Source organism: Protopterus annectens, chromosome 11.part0 (assembly GCF_019279795.1).
Source record: "Protopterus annectens isolate FY-2018-M chromosome 11.part0, PAN1.0, whole genome shotgun sequence".
In the NCBI taxonomy this organism is placed as follows: domain Eukaryota; kingdom Metazoa; phylum Chordata; order Ceratodontiformes; family Protopteridae; genus Protopterus; species Protopterus annectens.
In genome coordinates, this window is record NC_056745.1 from 768410763 (window position 1) to 768429207 (window position 18445).

Consider the following 18445-nt stretch of genomic DNA (forward strand, 5'->3'; position numbering starts at 1 on the left):
CCAAAATTTTTGCGGATTGTGTTGGTATTTAGTTTGTAATGTTGTGTAGTAGGATTTTTGTCCAGCCTAATGCATTTTTTGCACGGTTGCAGTTCTTGGTACTTAGTTAGGCTTTGTGTTTCTTTGTTTTTGATAGTAACGCCAGGCAGTGTCTCTGGACTTGAGGATTTGTTTTGTTTCTTTACTGAGCCAGGGGTTTGTAGAGGTTCTAACCTTGATTTTGCGCAATGGAGCGACAGTGTCTAGGTGTTGTAGAAATGTTTTGTTGAAATATGCTACAGCCTGGTCAAGTGGGAGGGTTTTAGGGGTCCAGTCACAGTTACACAGTAAAGTGTTGAGGACCTCAGGAGAGAATTTTTTTGTGTTTCTAGTGGATATATAGTTAGTGGTTTTGCATATGCTTGTTCTACTACGTATAAAGTATATTATGTTGTGGTCACTTAAGGTGTCTGGGAGACTGCCTGTGTGAGGGTACAATGTGGGGTTGCTAGTTAGGACCCAGTCAAGGATGGATTCCCTTTTAGATTTTTTATCACACCTAGTTGGAATTTGGACTAGCTGCTGGTAGCCATGGAGATTTATTGGTGGTTCTGATATACAGGTGAACCAATCTAGGTTGAAGTCCCCCAGAATAAGGGTTTCTTGTGAGTATGTGGAAGAACACTAGGATAAGAAGTCTTCAAGGCTAGCAGGTGTATTACCAGGTGGAATATAGATCACAATTGTGATGATGACCTTTTTAGGGTGAAGTTGAAGTTGTGAGATAAGTATGTCCCAATTATTGGGGGAGGGGTGGGAGTTTGTAATGAGATTTATTATTCATTTGTTAGTAAATGAGGAAAACTTAAATTATGACAGGATGTTTTAGCCATCTAAATTTATTTTTAACTAGTTAACTATATGCATTTGAACTATCCTTTAGTAATTATGGTTATATATATTATACTGTAAAACAAGATGAACAAAATAAAGACATATTTAAAAAAAAACAGCAATTGAAATGCTAAAAAGAAATTGCCAGAGAAAAATACTACTAAGCTAGAAACCAGAGAATATGCCCAGACCTGCAGGGCAACATAAAGCAGAATTTAAAAAAAAAACAAAACAAAAAACATAAAATCCAAGGTCTGAAGCTATTTCCCAAAACAGCTGAACACGGACCTTGTGTAGTTCAAAGGGAAGATGATAAGCTGTGTAGAAGAGTTTAACTGGTAGAACTGGTGGACATCTATGTAAGATAAATATGTCACAGTTCTACAAAGAAAAAAACTGCTACTACCATTCCTGTTATATGGAAACAGAGACAGAAAATGGATACCAAAGAGTTGCAGAGAGAAAATCAGAAAGATTTGTCTCCAAATGAACCTGCACTGCAGCAAGATCTCCCTGAAAACAAGAATATCTGTCACCTGGAAGATGTTCTGGTAAGTTTCCCAGATATGGTAGACTACTGAAGAAATCAAAGCGACATATGAACTGTTCTGCAGTTTAAAAGGATTCTAAGGCACTGAGAAGTTATACTACTGAAGATTTCTTGTTCTGATGTTTACTTAAGTTTTAAATGTGATATAAACGGCATAGGGGGATGTTGGATATAGGGTGTATACTTTTAAATGCTAAATATTAACTGCAGTGATCAACATGCCAGGTAGAACACTGAAGGTTTGGAGAAATCAGTCTGAACGTATTAGTTTGATCTAACTCACGGAGTTTAGATCTTATCATCTCTGCAGTCTCATGACATGACAAACTGTTCTCACCACTGTTCAATTATTACAGATTGAACAAATTATATACAAAAAAACTCAGTCTGCAATTTAGGTCAGGAATTAAGTACTGTACAAAACGTGATTAAATATGTTTTTTTTCCACATTTCATGAGGTTTTCACATCATAATTTTTATGCCCTGCTGTAATAAATATATTCAGACTTTTCAACATCCAGTCCAAATTGTTAGACTTGTATATAGATATATATTTATATATACACATATGTATAAGCTCCAGGATAAACTATATCCTTAAATGTGGGCAAATGCCTATTCATACCTTACATCTCCTTATTCTTCCTTCTTCACTCCCTTACTTCTATCAATTTCTCTCCCCTGGCTTTCTCTCTAAATATACCATGCTCATTGCTATACTTAGCTGAAACAACATTACCGAGTAATTTTTCTCAGCAAAATAAATAAATACATAAATAAGTAAATAAACAAACCAACAAACAAACCTACCTGTAAAATATTCAAAGCAGTCTTGCTGAAAAAGTTCATACAAAACACCGAGAAGCTGCCACATCTGAGGAGAAATGGCCTGACAAGTCAAGCTATAAGCGAGTGACAGAATTTCCTCATTGAACTCTAGGAAACAAAAAAAAACATTAGAAACAGCAATTAGTGGTAATAAGCAAGTCATCACATACTGTACTACTAATACAAGCATGTAGTTTACTATGCTTACTCAAAAAATGTAAATGAGTATGTATGTTTTACCATTCATGACAGATTGGATGACAAATGTTTGAGCAACAAAGCAACAAAACCACTTACGTTGTGCTTTAAATGTCCCAGAAGCAGTTTTCTCTCCAAATCCATAAAGACCATGAGGACTCCTGGAGCATCACATGGCTGGCAAATGATCTTTTTCAGAAGGGACTGTTTCTCTTGAAAAGGAGAGCAGCTAACAAGGGAACCACATCCAGCAAGTGAAGCATTTCCCATCAGGATTTGCTGTGAGATCAGCAAAAGGAAAGGTAGAACCATCTTTATAGATTTATGTAGACTGTCTACCACTCTAGAATCTGCCAACAGGGGCATTCCTGAGCAAATGGTGACTCTGCAGTCAATAACACTGTTGTGTTCACTGTATTTTACACATCCTCAGTTGTTTGAGGCGCACTGTGATGATTCATGGCGCCTGTCACTCCTAGAAACAAATGAGGGTCTGAGCCTGGACCTTCAGTTGTGTCCTCATCCAGGTTGCAAACTCTATGCACTTCTGAGTCCTCTCAAGCAGGGAGGACTGACAATGTCCTTTTACAGACCAATTAATGCAATCTTCTGAGATGATATCAGAAAGGACTCATTTTGTACAAGCACTCTGACATCCCTATTTTAATACTTTTCACTCAAAGTCTTGGGTGATGCACCTCGTTCAGCTGGTAGGACTGTAGCTTTACTAATATAAGTCTAGGCTGATTTCTGATGGTAAAATGCGCAGCATACATATGAAGTGCCCTCTACACTAACCAATACTACTGCAGAACACACATCCAACTACTTATTTACAGTTACATAAAATTAGCAGAGTCTGCTCCTTCCAGTTTCTATGGGTTAGCAAAAAAAAAATTCAGGTTTGCTCAGAAAGCACCATTTTCTAATCCTATTTTTCATAAATACTTCTTCTTGAGAAGCCTCATATTCATCTAGTCTTTCCTTCATCTCACTCTCTGAGTTCTGCTGTTTTTATCAGCTCTTCTGAATAGCTACTTAAAGCTTCTTTTAGTTTGCCTAACCTTTTATCTTACTTTATATATCCATCCAGCGTCACGCTTATTTTAAATACCCCTGAACGCATCTGACTGATTTTAACAATGACTCACAAAACTCATCCCCTGTACTAAAGCTGCAACTTGAACTGCATTTTTGTTGAACAGCTTAGGCTCATAGGTTGGTACTAGGCTATTGGCCCTAGGGCCTGTACAAGCCCTGCCATAACAATTCCTCGGCTATTTCTTCCCACAGTATTTACTTCCCTGGACCCCTGTCTAGCAGGGTGACTGACGTGATCCCCGGGGTAAATTTCCTATCTCCCATCCAGTCGTCAAGGTTCCTTTTGAAGATGGCAAAGGAGGTGCTCTGCTTGACATGTATGGGCAGTCTATTCCAGAGTATGGGGATTCTCTGGGTCATGAACTTATCCCTCCAGCATGTTTTGTTCATTGTGATGTGTGAGTTTATTGCCAGCCAGAGCTTCATTTCCTTTTCTGGTTACGTTTTCCCTTACATTTTCCAAATGCCTTCTCTGCTATCACCCTGGTAGTGCAATGACTCACCAGTAAGTGATTTTTTACCTAAACTTATCACTTTTACTGATGTTTTAACAATTTCCTGGTTTTATGAGAGGGATTGCTCTAATCAACATGTTGTTCAATTAACCACTGCCTAGAAAGTTCTATACCCTCAGATGCCTTGGTGAGATTTCATTCCTACTCATCTAGAAACTACAGAGGGCATCTGCCTTCAAGGGAGTTGCTGAAGCTGTATCCAGGTGTAGACTATAAATATGGAATCCATAGTAACATAACCTAGGGCTCATTCTTCCCCAGACACTTATTCAGGCATTTTGGGGAAAAGAATTGGGGATACAGGTCAGTCTATAGTGATCTTCAATACCTTCATCTGCTTCACAAATAAAGGGCAGGTACCTAACATAAAAACAGATATGAAAGGACTGGGGCCACTTAAGGCATAATGCTGCAATCATCAGGACCTCTCAGCACTACAAACTTTTCCAGATGGCTGCACCTCTCCCCTCTATTACATTGTGCTAACTCTCATCATAATTGTGGTAGTCATGCTGGAACTTAAAAGAACACAAACAACAAAGATCACAGCATCAAAGTGGAACAGTTGGTGAGGGGGTCATTACTGAAGACGGCCCCTCACTTACAAACATACTGTTATGGTAAATGCATAACTGCTGCATCTGACAGAATTGGGGTAATCCCCAGTAATATCTAGGCAGCATCTGCAGCTCTTCCAGAGCCCTATACCAAAATACCCCACAACACAGTAGCTCCAAAGGATGCTTCAGTTCTGGAGGCAAAATCTGATATGTAGTGTCCTACAGAGGTGTTCAAGCTAGTCAGAGCAGCAGTCATATAAATATCATCTATTGAGAATTTTCTAAAGAAGACTGATGAGAAAGCTACAACCCATAATAGAATGGGCCTTATAACTAGTGACATCTTTAAATATAGAGCAAAACAAATGCAGAGGGACAGCCACATGGAAAGTACAACTTTGGAAACTTTCTTGTTTATTGACTTAATCATGCCTAGAGTGATGACCACACTTCTCTGCTTCAACCATACAGCATCCTTATGTGGGCTGCTTTGCCTTATTCAAGCCTAATGCACCTGAAAGGCAATCAGCACACTACTACTGCTACAATGTAGCTTAAAAATAAGTTATGTACTCACCATAACGTTCCATGTGAATTGTTCATCTCGCCTTTATTCTTACAGATGGGTTTGGAGCCGATCTTCGGCTCCAAGTCAGCCTACTACAAAGCTCGAGGTCTTCAGACAGCTCAAGGCCAAGTTCCTATCCCATGATGCACCTAGAGTTACCTCAGATCTTGCTTGCTGCATATAATAATACCATGTGCCATTCTATCACGCTTTAGGAGAAAACCCATAGAAAGACTGAGCAACAAGGATAAAGCTAGTATCTCAGTCCTTGAAAAACCCTGGAGGAGGCAGGAGGGAGGGAAGTAAGAATGATGGCGAGATGAACAACTCACATGGAACATTATGGTGAGTACATAACTTCTTTATGTGAAGTTGTTCTATCTCGCTGTTCATTCTTACAGATGGGTAGCATCCCAAGCACCATCTTTCTCGGGTGGCTCACGGGAGTATGTTTTTCAGGACAGTAGACCCAAATGAGGCCCTGTCCCTGGAGGCCTTGTCAACTTTGTAATGAGTGATAAAGGTATGAGGTCTTGACCAAGTGGCTGCTGCACAAATGTTGTCTATAGGAAGCCTAGTAGAAAAAGCAGATGATGTGGACACTGCTCTGGTACAATGAGCCTTAATTGTGTGTTGTAAAGGTAGATGAGCAGCTGAATAAGTAAATGTGATACAATCAGACAACCATTTAGACGGTGTTGTTTTTGCCACTGGCATACCTTTTCAGGAATCTGAAAAGGAAACGAAAAGCTGTTCTGATTTTTTGATTTTGTTCTATCGAGGTAAAATCTGAGCGGTCTATGAACATCAAGCTTGTGCAGCATATACTCTAAATTGTTGGTGTGTGTGGGAAAGAACACTGGCAAATCTACAATCTGGTTAAGGTTAGCTTCAGTACAAACTTTGGGTAAAAATGAAGGATTTGTTCACAGGGACACTATCAGCATGAAAAATCAAATAAGGAGGCTGCATGGACAAGACCTGTAGCTCTGACACTCTACAGGCAAAAGTGATGGTTAATAGAAAGATAGCCTTCCATGACAAATATTTCAGATCACGTGAGGAAGCTGATTCGAAAGGTGGGAGAATAATACGTGAAAGCATAAAATTTAGATTCCATGGGGTATAAGGGGATTTCACAGGTGGTCTGAGTAACTTGTGAGACATTATGTTTAATCCTTCAAAGCCAAGGTGAAAATTGGAGATAGAGGCACATAGTACCCGAACTGTTGCTGCTGCACCTCCTTTACTGAAACACATAGTCAAAAACTGTAATATGGAGGAAATAGGGGCTTGGTGGGGATCAATGTCATTTTGAGAAGCCCATATAGAAAATCTTCTCCATTTGCTAAGGTCTAGCTTCCTAGTAGAGGACTTATGAGAAGATAGCAATACATGCTGCATTTCACTCGAGAGGTTATGGAACCTGGCTATGTTGGGAATTGGAGCAGCCAGGCTGTCAGTTTCAAGAACTGAAGAGAAGGATGAAGAGCCCCCGACAAATGCATCAAAAGATCTGGAACTAGGTACAGAATCCAAGGCTCTTCCAACAAATGAAGTCAAAGGAAGGGGAACCAAATCTGCCGAGGCCAATGAGGGGCTATTAGAATGATGGTCCTTCCCAGGGCTTTTGCTTTCTGCAATACTTTGGGTATCAAGGGAATTGGTCGGAATGTATAGAGGAGACCTGGCGGCCAATCGTGTACAAGTGCATCCCTTGGGGCTTCTCCCGGAGGGGAAATCAGGGCAAGTAGCTTCTGCATTTTGTGTTCATGTGGTTGGCTAAAAGGTCGCACCAAGGCTGGCCCCACCTGTGGAAAATTCTCTCTGCTATCTCTTTCTTGAGGGACCACTCATGAGGCAGCAAAATTGCCCTGCTCAGTTTGTCTGCTATCACGTTGGATTTCCCCGGGATGTGTGTTGCTAACAGAAAGCGCTGGGTGGATGTAGCCCACTGCCATACTCTTAGGGCCTTGCGACAAAGGGGATAGGACCTGGTTTCTCCTTGTTTGTTCAAGTACCAGCCCATCGACATGTTGTCTGAATGAATTGCAATTGTTCCCAGAGGAAGACAGTCTTGGAAGTACTACAACACCAAAAGTACCGCTCTCATCTCCAGGACATTGATATGCAGATGTGTCTCCTGTTCGGTCCATGTGCCTTTGGCTGTTCTTCCCTGAAAATGCCCCCTCACCCTATCAGGGAAGCATCCGTGGTCACTGTGGCCGCTGGTGGAAGTAGGAAAAAAAGGACAACCTATCATTGCACAAAGAGAGGTCAACCACCACTGAAGATCCTTTTTGCATTTGTTTGTGATCATTATGAGATGAGACATTGGGAGCTCTTGGTAAGACCACTGATTGAATAACAGCCACTGCAGAATCTGCATGTGCATGTGACCCAATGGTATTGCTAGTATTGCAGCTGCAATCATGCCTAACAATTTTAGCACTTCTGATGCTGAAGCCTTGTCTTTGGATATGATATTGTGGACCTGCTGACGAAGTAGTAACACTCTTTATGCTGGAAGTCTCAAAGTGGTGGTGGTGGTGTCCAATTCTGCTCCAATAAAAACAATATGTTGCGATGGTGACAAGGCAGATTATTCTGAATTTACTGTAATGCCCAGATGACTGCAGAGAGTGAGAGTGGTGCCCCTGGCTTGTATTAGCTGATGCCTGGTAGTGGCAGTGTGGAGCAAATCGTCTAAGTAAGGAAACACCTGGAATCCTAAATGCCTCAGGTGAGCCATGACCACTGCCATACATTTGGTGAACACTCTGGGGGCTGTAGTGAGACCAAAGAGCAGGGCTCAAAACTGTCAATGACTGGCTCCCAGCCAGAAGTGCAGATGATCCTTGGATGGTCTGGCCATTTTTATATGGTAGTACGCATCCTGCAGATCGATCAAGCACATCCAATTGTCTTTCCTTAAAAAGGGAAATATCGACTAAAGCGTGACCATCCGGAACTTCTCTTTCTTGGCAGATCTGTTTAGTCTGCTGAAGTCCAAAATATGTCTCCAGTCCCGTCTTTTTTGGAACTAAAAAGAATCTTGAGTAAGTTCCGGATCCTGTCTGGTCTGCTGGGACTGTTTGGATGACTCTTTTTCTTAGCAACGTTTGGACCTCTATTGTTGCTTGTTCCCTGTAACTGGGTTAAACATCCGGGATTTTTGTTGTCAATGGAGGGGGAGTGGCGAAAGGAATGAAATATCCTCTGGAAACTATACTTTGTACACAGTTGTTGTTTGTTATTTTGAGCCAGACATCTGGATGCAAAGATAAGCGACCCCTGACTGCCTCCAGAGTAGGACAGTTGGGCCTCCTTTCAGGAGTGCTGGTAAGGCTTCCCAAAGAACTGGTGTCTGTCGCCCTGGTTTTGCAGACCCCCCTCTGCCGCAAGGGTGGCGTCTTCCATTATTGCCCCCTCCTCTGCCCCTGGAGGGGGGTTCACCATGTGTGTCCAGAAAGGCTCCTTGGGCTTTACGGAACCACATCTTTCTTCCCTTTTGACCCTTGGGGTAGGGTCTGGTAGGGGTGGAAAAACAGACTCCAACCGCAGAGTATTTCCTTCCTGCTCACACCTGGTCAAAGTTTCCTTAACTTTGGGCTCGAAAAGGGATGAGCCATTAAAAGGGGTGTTGAAAAAGGATGACTTAAAGGGCTCCACGAAGGAACACAAGTGCATCCAGGAATGTCTCCTGAGAGTAATTCCTGTACCTACTGCCCTACTCGTTCCATCAGCTGCATATGAAATAAGACACATGGACAAGTTCACTATGGAATTGAGGGTAGCAAGCTGGGAGGTGACTTTGTTTGAAGCTCCTGCTGCTACTGAACCCTGAAGAGTATCTCCAAGCTCTTTTTGGAGATCTATTTGGAGTCTTGTAAAATGAGTGAGATAGTTCAGTGAACGCAAGGCAAAATTCACTGAACTCTACGTGTGCTTACCATATCTATCCATGATCCTAGAATCTCTGTTAGGAGGATGGCTAGAGGAAGAAGTTTCCGACATCTCCTTTTTGGTGGCTGCTGCCACCACCATGGCATCAACTGGCACTCCCTTGGTAAGGAAAGACTTTTCTTGGGGGCAGAAATAAATTTATTAGGTCTCCAAGAGACAGGCTCCATGGTGTCTGGAAACTCGCACGTCCTTCGTGAGAGCAACTCCATGAGCTCATCGAAGGGCAGAGACACCCAAGAGGTGGAGGGTTGAGACCCGAAAGCCTTCAGGAGGACCGACTCATCTTCAGTAAGGTTGGTGGACTGCCAGTCACCCCTCTGCCTAAGGATTTCTAATATCTCAGCAAATGAGATATCCTCAGAGGGGGACCATGGGGGACCCTTCTGATTCATCCAAGTCGGTTTCGGATGTGAGAGACTCCTGTGGGGAGTCTAAGTGCTTCCTCTTACAGATTCTCTTCCTGGGAATCTCATCAGTGGGAATTTCTGGTGAGCAGGGGCCACCCAATGGGGCTTCCTAAGGCTCAGGGTCTCCACGCTTAGAAAGTATCTGTGAAGCAGAAGTAGACACAGGTGCTTTTGGGGAGGATGTAGTTGGATCTGAAGTCGTAGATGCCTTAGGAGACATAACTCTCCTCATGGCTTCGAAGGCACCACTGCTCTTATGAGAAGGGACCACTGGATCCGAAGAAACCACTGAGCCCCTCGGCACCGACACAGTGGGCTCTGAAACAGAAGTAGGAGCTGAACTCATCTGAGCCAAGGCCCTGAGAGGCAAAGTCGGAACAGACATGTCGGTCCGACTAGCCTCCTCGGACCCGACAGGTGAGTGTCGTGCCTAGACTCTTCGATCAGTGCCGAGGAAGTCCGAGTAAAAGGAACCAATGTCACTAGAACAGACGTCGGCTCTGAAGGCTCAACAATCATCAGGTCCAACTCCTCCGGCTCAGAAGGACCGGTATGGCTCGGAGGAGAAAAATAAGTCGAAGGCATTACAGTTTTAGGCTTCGAAACCACATGGGCCAGAGCTGACAAAAATTTAGCAAATGCCAGTGCCTGTAGCAACTTCTGCACCACACGATCCACATCCAAATTGGACAGCTGATCGAGGACCGAGATGAATGGATGGATGGAGGTACTGACTGTAGAATAGGTGATTTTAGAACTTCGGACACAGGTTCCAGGACTGGGGACTGACTCTGAAAAGACAAGATGCTTGGCTCCAAAGGCTGTGGAGCTGACGTCGACTCTTTTTTAGATTTTTTTCACTTCCGAAGAAGTAGAAGCCTTGGAAGACTTTGAAGACTTGCTAGATTTACCCTGGTCACTCAAAGCTCCCTGAAACAACGGTTTAAGAAGTCCTCTATCTATGAGTTTTCTTTTTCGCTCCTGAAGAACTCTGGATGAAAAAGAATGACAAATGGAGAAGCTTTCTTGTAAGTGCAAGGCTCCAAGGCAATACACACAATTAAAGTGACTATTTGTCACAGACATTTTCTGTTCACATTTTGGACACTTTTTAAATCTAAAATCTAAAATTTAAATGTATTATAGTATGTATTAATTAGATTTATTAAATGTACAGAATATAGATTTTAGATACATTTTCTATTATAAGAACATATATTTTATTAATTAATTTTAATATAATTAGATGTACTTACATATATTTATATGTTGATCTAGATATTATTAATAGTAGGACTGTCATGCAAGCGTTTTAAATAGAGTGCTTTAATTTTTGGTGATAGATGGAATGACACTTTATGCTGACGGTATACTTTAACAGGATGTGACATGTTTGAGTTTGAATAGTGCTTCCTATAAATGTGAATGTCTATTATTGACAAATTGTTACGGCCTGATGAAGACCTAGTCGAAAGCGCTTGCCGGATTTATTAATAAAAGGATTTGTTTTACTTCGCTGGACGCTTGATTCGTTATTTTGAGTTGTTTGCAAGCTATTGTTCTGCGAAGGAATTTGTTTTTCAAATTTGAACCATTGCAACTGCTGGGGGCTATTTACGTACTGCTTAGTACGCATATTGGTACATTTTGAGTGCCCCTACTCTGCCTAAACTGTGCTACAACCTTTCTTGTCATTTATTTTATTGTGTTTTGTGCACAGGAGTGGGCAGCGAGCGAAACGCTGTTTCTTTATTTTTATTTATATTTATATTTACTTTTTAAATCCTGACTTAGGATGCTTATCCTTATCCTGGTCAGCCATACTCAAGAATATAGTATACAAACAATCTACTGTACTATAAAGAGGCACACCCAGACAATTAGCAAAGTTATGCTAAAGAGACATTATAAAAATAAGCCCTAAATAACAAATGGGCTGAAAAACAATGTACTAAACTATTCAAACACACACACAAACTCACTACTTATTTAACTACAGCTATATAATGATTTTAAAGCACACCAAAGGGAAAGGGAATCTTAAAGGCCTATAGAAAAAAAAACGAGGCAAAAAGAGAGAAGAAATATCTCTACTAACAAGCTATAAAGGCCATCACTATTAAAGATTATCAAAAACTAACTAAATATCTTTAGAACAATTTTTCTAAATAGTTTGAGAAAAAGAATTATACTGGCCCGAGCTGTGCAAGGAACCTCCAATCTATTGCAGCGGCAAACTAGATCTGAGGTAACTCTTGGTGCATCATGGGATAGGGACTTGGCTTCGAGCTATCTGAAGACCTCGAGCTTTGTAGTAGGCCGACTCGGAGCACAGGATTGGCTCTGAACCCATCTGTAAGAATGAAAGGCGAGATAGAACAACTTCACATCTGTGGTTCTGAATTTGTGGTATTCCATGCACACTGCCATCTATAAGCAGCTAAAATGTGAGAAATAAATTTAAAAATGAGAAAAGTAAGGAATAAAAGATACTCTACTTATTAAATTTAAAAAATTTTTGCATACTTAATTGCAATTCCGAGAGCTCTGGGCACTTGCTGCTCAGCCTGTTAGCAGTAAAGAAGTTTGCACCTCGTTAACTGACTGCTGGCAGAGTGCATGAGTGCTGTTTTTCCACTTTATGCCTGCAGCATAGCTATGTGGGTTGCCTTGTCTTACCCAGGCAGCATACCTGAAATGCAAATTACATAGTGCTCTCATGTTGTTAAAACTATAGCATTTAGTGCCTGATTAAGCAATTTAAATGCAATTAAATGACAACCAGCTGTTTTACTTGTTCAGTTTAAAACATATTTTCTCACATTTAAATTTAATGCAACTCTTAAGCTCCAGGTAAGATGCTATTCAGCCTGCTGACGGGCAAGAATATGACACCCCATTAACTGAGTGCCAGCAGATGTGAATGAATAAATTAAAACAAAAATGCTGACAATGCTACCTGATAGCACTGTTCCCATCTAAACAATATCCCAACTGCCTGTCAATGTCTGAGCAGTGGAAGAGATGTTCTCCAGAGCTGGCATAATCAGGAAAAATACGTAAATCAATAGCCTGAGTGAGGCAGAACTCCAAGTTTACCTTTGGCAGTTAACACAGAAAAGTCTGCCAGATAGTGAAGAGGATTAAGGTTATAAGTCTTACAGCTCAGACAATTAAGGCTATGAGCTGTTAAAGCACCATTTCCTGTGGTTCAGAAATAGATTCCCTCGTGACAGGATGAGGCAGAAAAATGTTCTGCTCTCTGTGTTGGTTGCAAATGCAAAGAGGCTGCAGTAGGACTCTCCCTCCCCATGTAGAATATTACTCTCACCACTGAAGAACTGAGGGAACACTTGTGCAGCACAAGTAGGAAACTATACAGCCTGCTAAAAAATGGGTCACACAGGGATGTCAACTATTATTAGAATGTGGCTAGTAGCTGCAGCCCATTCCCAAACTTTCAGGCCTCCAAGCAAAGAAGATAACATTAGCTTGCTCTCATCTCCAGTATGCTTTTTTTTCTTATTTATTTTGTTCTCATCTCCACTATGTTGATGTGAAGGAGGAGTTTCTCAGATGACCACAGCCTTTGGACTGTCTGCCTCCTGCAGAACCAATCACACCTGATTTATAATGCATTTGTGATGACTACTGTCTGAACAGTGGGGAGATGGAAAGGACTACCAAAGGAAAGAATGTTGGCATCCAACTACCATTTCAAGTACTTAAGTGCACACTTTTTAATTAGATGACTTGCTCGCAGTCGGCTACCTGTAACCACTGGACCTAGAGATCCACTGAAGAAACTTTATGTGATACTAGGACAAGGGAATCATGGCAATGGCTGCTAACATGATTACCAGTACAATGAGTCACCACAGAACTAACATTGGGGAATCTAGGACAGCTATTCTGCAGATCAAAATTTGAACTCTGTCCTTTGAGAACCTGGCCTTGCAGGCTAGGGTGCCCAATTCACTGTTATTAATATCAGCTGCTGTGACAGCTGGACCTGGGATTTGGGTGCATTTAGAATGATGCACAGGGATTAGAAGAGAAAGAGACGTCAAATACTCCATCACAGGGACAAGTATCTCAAGCTATCAATTGTCCACTTAGTGAAATACCTGGGCTCCCTGCAGAGAAAGATACACTATTACCAAGGACATGAATTTGACCAACACCCTAAGGGCTGAGACAGGATCAAATAGGAGCATCCATAACTGCAAATGTCTGGCTATGGCTCTGAAATGTAGAAATCTTCAGGACTGCTTGTACATTTTGGTGTAAAGATAAGCAAGCATCTTGAAGGTCTAAAGAGCATTTCAAAATCTCCAACAGCTAGACACAGAAAGATAGTCCGAACTAAGGCCATCTGAAAGGCATCTTTATGGACAAAACTACAGATGGCAGGTATATCTAAATGGACTAAAAAGGACCTTCAGTAAAAATCTGCTTTCCTTGGTCTGGTGGGACCTCCTTGATTACTATTTTCCACAACAGGTGATGCACCTGTATTTCCACAATGGGATAATTTCCAGGAACAGGAGGGGCGGCATCAGGGAAGGGAGAAAGGGAATTTTCTGTAATGCCCTGGTAATGACTATTCACATACAATGGTCAGAAGTGATCAAGAACCATGCTTACTGATGGAAGAAAAGATCCCCAGCTGCAACCAATGCTGGACAGTGAGACAAGTCCCCCGATGACTTCTGCAGACCTCCAAAAAGGGAACTATAGCCACCTGGTGAAACAAGAATTTTGGCCACTGCTGTTACGCCTTCTCTGCAAGGATTTGAAGGAATTGGGAACCCTCTACCTGAGCCCCAAATGTACTGTTTGCAGCAAAAGTATAACTGGAACCTACTTTTTACGTCCTCAGCAAGGAGCATGGAAGGGGCCAGAACTTGACACTGACAAGGGTGATGGGGTCTTCTTATTTTTTTTATTTTAAGAATAAAAATCAATGGGTAAAAGATGAAAGAGGGAATGGGGAGAGGAACAAAAGAAAACCCAAATGGAAAATAATCATTACACACTATCAACAGAAGGACAACAACAACTAATGAGAGCAGACTTAAAAACATATAAAAATCCAATGACACAAGAACAATGGTAAATTCAACAATTACAACCAAAAACAAACAAAAAGAGCAGACCAAGGTTGATTCAGTGACTGACGGTAAGCAAAGTCTGGCCGCAAAGCGTCAACCATTCTTAATGACTGTGACCTTAGTGACCATTCTTAATGACTGTGACCTTAGTGAGTCACCATTAGTAACCTTTGTAAATATATGGCTAATTCTTCCACCACAGTTTTTACTACTTGCACGACACTTGGCATTGTTCAGGATTTGTTATGTCCACTTCCTACATTACATATTCAGACAATATACTCCACACACAGTTGTACTCCATGTAATGTGTTTATGCTATAACTACAGTGGACAGCAATTATTTCTGACTACACAATTAAAAAGATGCCATCTTTGCAGCATGAATGATATAACGGCATGTACACTGCAATCTCCTTGCAAAGGTATTCATAAAACATTGTACTCTTGCAATTTTTTTGTGAAATAATATTTTTGCCTATTCTCAAGAAAATATACTCTTGCATTTTTTTTGTATGCAGTGCTTTTTATGTAACTTTTGATTATATATGAAAATGGTCATCTGACCAGTTCACATACGCAGTTAAACTACAATAAAATAAACTTACTTCTAGAGAGGTTACCAAGGATGGACTCACTCTTACTTGGTACAATATCCTCATCTGGATCACTGGCAAAGAGAGCTACAAGGTGAGGTCACTGCATTCACAAAGATGTAGACAGGGCATGATCGCACACAACCATAACCTAGGTGAACAGCATGACTGTGAAATGAAAGCATTACTGCAACGAAATAAACCTGCAATGAGGGAAAGGGTCCATAAAGGGCTTCACTGGACCTGGTCGTGACATAAGGTCATGCTTCCTAAAGGTGTTTTCCTGCACCCACCACAGCAGGTTCCAACATACTTAAAACAATTGTCTTGATGTCACAGGGCTAAAACATGGGCCTTGGCATAAAGCAGATGGTGGGAGGACCCAAGAAGAATTGTTAATTCCAACTGCCACCTGCAAGATATGGTCAGGTAATTTAAGGGGTAATCCCAAGGTCAGGTTGGGTGCACTATCAAAAAGAACTTGCGTAAACCACTCCTGAAGACAAACATTGCTGTAAGTAATAGTAAGATGAAAAGTTGTAAAATCACAATTTATTCCAAGGACATAACAAATGTTAAGCATTTTCATCCCCTTACCATCCGGGACTTCATCAGAACAAAAATTACAAACATAAGATCATCCTTAAATAACAAGTTCTTAAAGTCATACACATCTTAAGTGTTAAAAGTCAACTAAACTATAATTCATAAAAAAAAAAAAAAAAAAAAAAAAAAAAAAATTCATAAAAACGTCAAGTGCAATGCTTAAGAAATATATAAACATTTATCATTTAGCTGCTCTTAGCTGAAGAACATCACTTACAGATACAATGTCATTTAATGCACGGATGGTGTGAGCATTTAATCTCAACTGATACAGGAATTGCTTATATTCAAGTGTGGTCTCTCACATACTACCCCAGGATCTTTGACTACATATGTTCTCTGTTGTGCTTCTTTCAGCTTTTCCCGGATAGGGGGTCGCCACAGCGGAACTCCGGTCCACTAATGAATGGCAGTAGATTTTTACGGTGCCGAGGTGCCAACTGGACGCCCAACCTTCAACAAAGGCACGCCCATTTACACATGTCTTTTGAACGCCACTCTAACACGGGGAGGGCATGCAGACTCCACACAGAAGGCGCTCCAGCCAAGAATCGAACGGGAGAACCTCTTGCTGTGAGGCGACAATGCTACCGCTACACCACCGCAGCTCTGACTACATATGTTCTAAAATAACAAAATTAAATTTCTTAAAAATATTACAACCCAATGTGCGTTTGCATAATGCATTATTTTCATTACGTTTATGCCATAGTTTTCATATATCCTGACCGTTAAAGTCCTTTTTGTTCTTCCAACATAAAAACTAAAACGTAGCACAAATGTCTATGTAAACTATCATAAAAGTCTTGCAATTTCCTGATTTATAATACAAAACTGATCTAAATTCATTATCTACAACAAAGGTGTCTTTTTTAAAAAAAATTATGCACACTGTCAGCAGGTGCCACACTTTCTTATCCCATTAAGCCACTGAGCCCTATAAGTACTTAACATTTTCTTACTCTCTAACATACTCAATGTTTTGCCATGTTTTAAAAACATATTGTGGGTTCTTTCTTAATACTTAAAAAAATGTTTATGTCACATTTCATTATGTCCCAGTTCTGCTTAATAATATTTATAATCATCCCTGCGAGTTATTATGTGGTAAAATGAGCACTCTCTCAAAATGTTTGTATCTTTATTGCCCCTGTTTTTAACTAGTTTGATCAATAGGAGTGGAGGGTATTTAGTGTTCCTAATTTTGTTACTTCTTCACTTATATTTATCATTGACTTAATCTATCCCCTGGCAAGAAACATATTTTCTACCTTCTCCTTTTTTACCACAAAAGTTTCACCATGAAAAGCCATCCTTGATACCCTAATTAACTGCCTTTTCACCAGGATCATCCTTTGTATATGTGGGTGCAGGCTTTCAAATTTTAAATAAATGTTATTAAAAATTGGCTTGCAATAAATATTTGAAAGTCTTGCCTGCCCTTAGTAATGGTGATATCCATACAGATTGTAGCAGTGTCATTGACTTGGCAGTTGAAATTTAAAAACTCAGTCTTTTCATTACTATCGCCTTTCCCCTTGTTCATCACACACATGGCAGTTACATGATCAGCTTTGTCAGAGGGCAGTGTAACAAAACTGATCAGTTTTGTCACAGGGCAATGTATTTGTCTATAAACAAGACAAAACATACTACCATGACTACAATGTCTTTCAATTACCTCAGAAAGAGACATCAGAAATGCGCAAAGAAAGTTGACTTTTTGTTGGGAGGCAGGCTATATATTAAAGCAGAGGACAACTGCATTTTCACTGTGAAAGAAAAATTAATATAGCTTGTTAGGGAAAAATTACATCTGGTTGAAAGCAACACATAGAAATGTACAACTGTATTTCTTTCACCTTCCTCATAATCACATATCAGTGGTACAAAAAAGACTGTGGCTATCTTTTGGATGTAGGACAACAGGCATGCTATGTGTGAAAGCACAATAACAGTAGTATGGTTACTGCTGAATATTGTTGATTTTATTATTATAATTTCAGACCGTTCATAATTGAATTCTCTATAGATTCAGTTCATAAAAAACAAGCATACAAGCATACTTTTAGTTTATCTTATAACTGGAAATAGGTAATTCATAACATCAAAATGTATTTTGCTTTTATAACATAAGAACTAAAACTGACATTACTTTATCACTGAATGCAATATTTTTTCAGCATGTGAAATGTTAGCAGAAAAATGAAAAAGAAATTATCATGACAAGGCACTCATAAATGCAATGTGCAACTAACACGCCTCTGCACTTAAATGTATGGTCTAACTACAGTTTCTAACAGAATATTTAGATTTATCCAAAAAAGGTCAAGATGTTCCAAACATAAACCTTAGTATTTACACCCTTCACTAGTAGGTACACCACACCAATAAGTGCCAGTCTGTCATATAACTTCATAGACATGCAACAAATGAAGCATTTCAATGGACCTTTGCAGGCATTATGCCTGCTTAAACTGGTGGGAACTATAACTTCTGCTTAAGAGGTAGGCTGAAGAGACTTCCAAGATGGCTGCACATTGAGTAACAGCTTAATTCTAG

At 40.4% G+C, this 18445-nt stretch overlaps 1 protein-coding gene across 1 annotated transcript in view; it reads right to left on the reverse strand.

Moving 5' to 3' along the window:
• IPO8 (importin 8) overlaps positions 1-18445 on the reverse strand; it is a 3293983-nt gene that overhangs the window by 974518 nt on the left and 2301020 nt on the right. Inside the window, exon 18 of the mRNA XM_044088203.1 lies at positions 2235-2360. Within this exon, the coding sequence (XP_043944138.1) occupies positions 2235-2360 (126 nt within the window). The remainder of the gene's footprint in view (positions 1-2234; positions 2361-18445) is intronic.